The following is a 1,930-nucleotide window of genomic DNA, read 5'->3' as shown; positions in this document are numbered from 1 at the left end:
TATTTCTATTTTTATACGTTCATTATTCTGTTCTGCTTCCATCAATTTTTCTATTTCAGGGTTCATGCCTTGAAAACTTACTCTTCCATCAATTAACTTCTCACAGAAGATGTAACTAGGTTCAATGATAAATCTTTCTCTTAAATAAAAAATAAATATACAGTTTTAATTTTTGAATCATGTCATAAAATACGTGTTACTTTTATTTGAATAAGATATTCAAATTTTCTAATATTTAGTTCTAATAAGTAAATTTAAAAATTGAAATTAAAAAACACTTACGATTCTTTCTTCATACGTTTCGTCAATTCATTTCCAAAATATTCTTCACCTTCTTCTTGAAATTGTTGTCTTTCCACTTTTTCTTTGGTTCGTTTCATAAACTATTGAATAAATATTTAACAAAATACAAACTTTCATACACAAATTTCTTTAATATTATAAAATATAAAATTTCGATTTTTTTTTACTTACTTTCATTTCTAAGATACTTTTCGATAACTTTGATTTGTTAGCACTCATTTTTTTTATTTTAAAATAAAAATATTAAAATAAAATTATTTTTGAGACTTAGGTTATATTTACGTGACAACGTGGGTGACAATGTTTGCTGAAACGGTAAACTTACAAGGAGAGTGTAAGTCCTTCGGGTCACCGATTTAGTTGAAACATTGCAGGTTTGTAGATATCGTCATGTTGTTTAAGAAAATATGCCATTATAGCCGCAACTATTTAATAATTTTTGTGATATTTATGATTAAAGTTTTATTACTACTGCAACAACAGATTTATTTCCGATAGTTTCAAAGTGTAGTTACGGCGTAGCAGTGACGGTCGAGAATCCTATGCGGGTGGACCAGGGTTCGATTCCCGTCCGCATAGTTTAGTAGTTTTTTCAGTCTATTTTTTATTTTGTATTCACTTTTGGCCTATGAAAACATTGTAAATAAAGAATTGTAAATAAAATTTCTTAATGCACGTGATAGACAAGGACAGTAAGCGGATAGAAAAGGATAGAAAATCAACAAATTACTCAATTTCTAGGATCAATTTATGAACTTTTATAAATGCATCGTAAAGCTCGAATTATTGGCAACATTCTTATGTAAAATTCGATTACAATTTGTTGCTAATTAGCTTGGTATTAATAATTATTTTATGGCGTTCATGATTTCGTAACATTGGCCGGGATAATCTTTCGAGAAAATATTAAATAATGAATAAATCTAGAAATAAAATGTGAACAAAAATTATATGAGAGGATGCCCAAGGATATTCTCTTCATTCTGTGTTCATCCAATTCATAAAGTAATTGCCTAAAAGATAGCAATTAATGAAAAACCAATGACGTCTTCGACAACAATTCAAACACTCGGTAGAATAATAATTAATAATTATTTAATTAGGGACAAATTTATATCAAAAGTTATATTAGAAAGTTCGCCAAGGCTGCGCCTTTACGATGAAATTATAAAAGTTCATAAATTAACCACACAAATTGAGTAACTTGTTAATTTTCTGATACCGAATGAAAATTCAAACGCAACAAAGGTTCAAGGTTCGAGTCCAAACTCATAGATGGCGCTGATCATTGACACTTGAATTTGAATCGGTAACTAACTTTGGTTATATGCTGCCGATACATGTTATTATTGGACTGCAATTGTGTAATGGATATTTTCGACTGTAAACGGCGAATTAATCTATAACTGGAAAGAAAGACATGAGATTGTGGTAACGATGAAAACAAAAGGAGACCTCGGGTGAGTAATGTAAGGTGGAATGTGTGTGGGTTGTGCATGTTTTAAGTAAAAAAATAAATCAACAGGTTATGAACTGCCAACCGAACGTAGGCCAGGTGTTTGAGTGCGGAAAACAAAATCCGAGAAAGAAATTGGAAGTATCAATGCATGAAAGAATCAAGATGGAT

General features: G+C 29.9%; 1 protein-coding gene across 1 annotated transcript in view; it reads right to left on the bottom strand.

Annotated features, from left to right (window-relative positions):
* The window catches only part of Mpp6 (M-phase phosphoprotein 6), an 854-nt gene extending 173 nt beyond the window's left edge, over positions 1–681 (bottom strand). The window contains 3 exon segments of the mRNA XM_017906981.1: positions 1–139; positions 283–383; positions 475–681. The exon segment at positions 1–139 is cut by the window's left edge and continues 3 nt beyond it. Coding sequence (XP_017762470.1) covers positions 1–139; positions 283–383; positions 475–522 — 288 coding nt within the window. The 5' untranslated portion in view covers positions 523–681.
* Between the last annotated feature and the right edge of the window lie 1,249 nt (positions 682–1,930).

Source organism: Eufriesea mexicana, unplaced genomic scaffold (assembly GCF_001483705.2).
Source record: "Eufriesea mexicana isolate 0111107269 unplaced genomic scaffold, ASM148370v2 scaffold6825, whole genome shotgun sequence".
NCBI classification, from domain to species: Eukaryota; Metazoa; Arthropoda; class Insecta; order Hymenoptera; family Apidae; genus Eufriesea; species Eufriesea mexicana.
The sequence above is the reverse complement of the archived record's forward strand: the minus strand, read 5'-3'. Positions and strand labels throughout refer to the sequence as shown.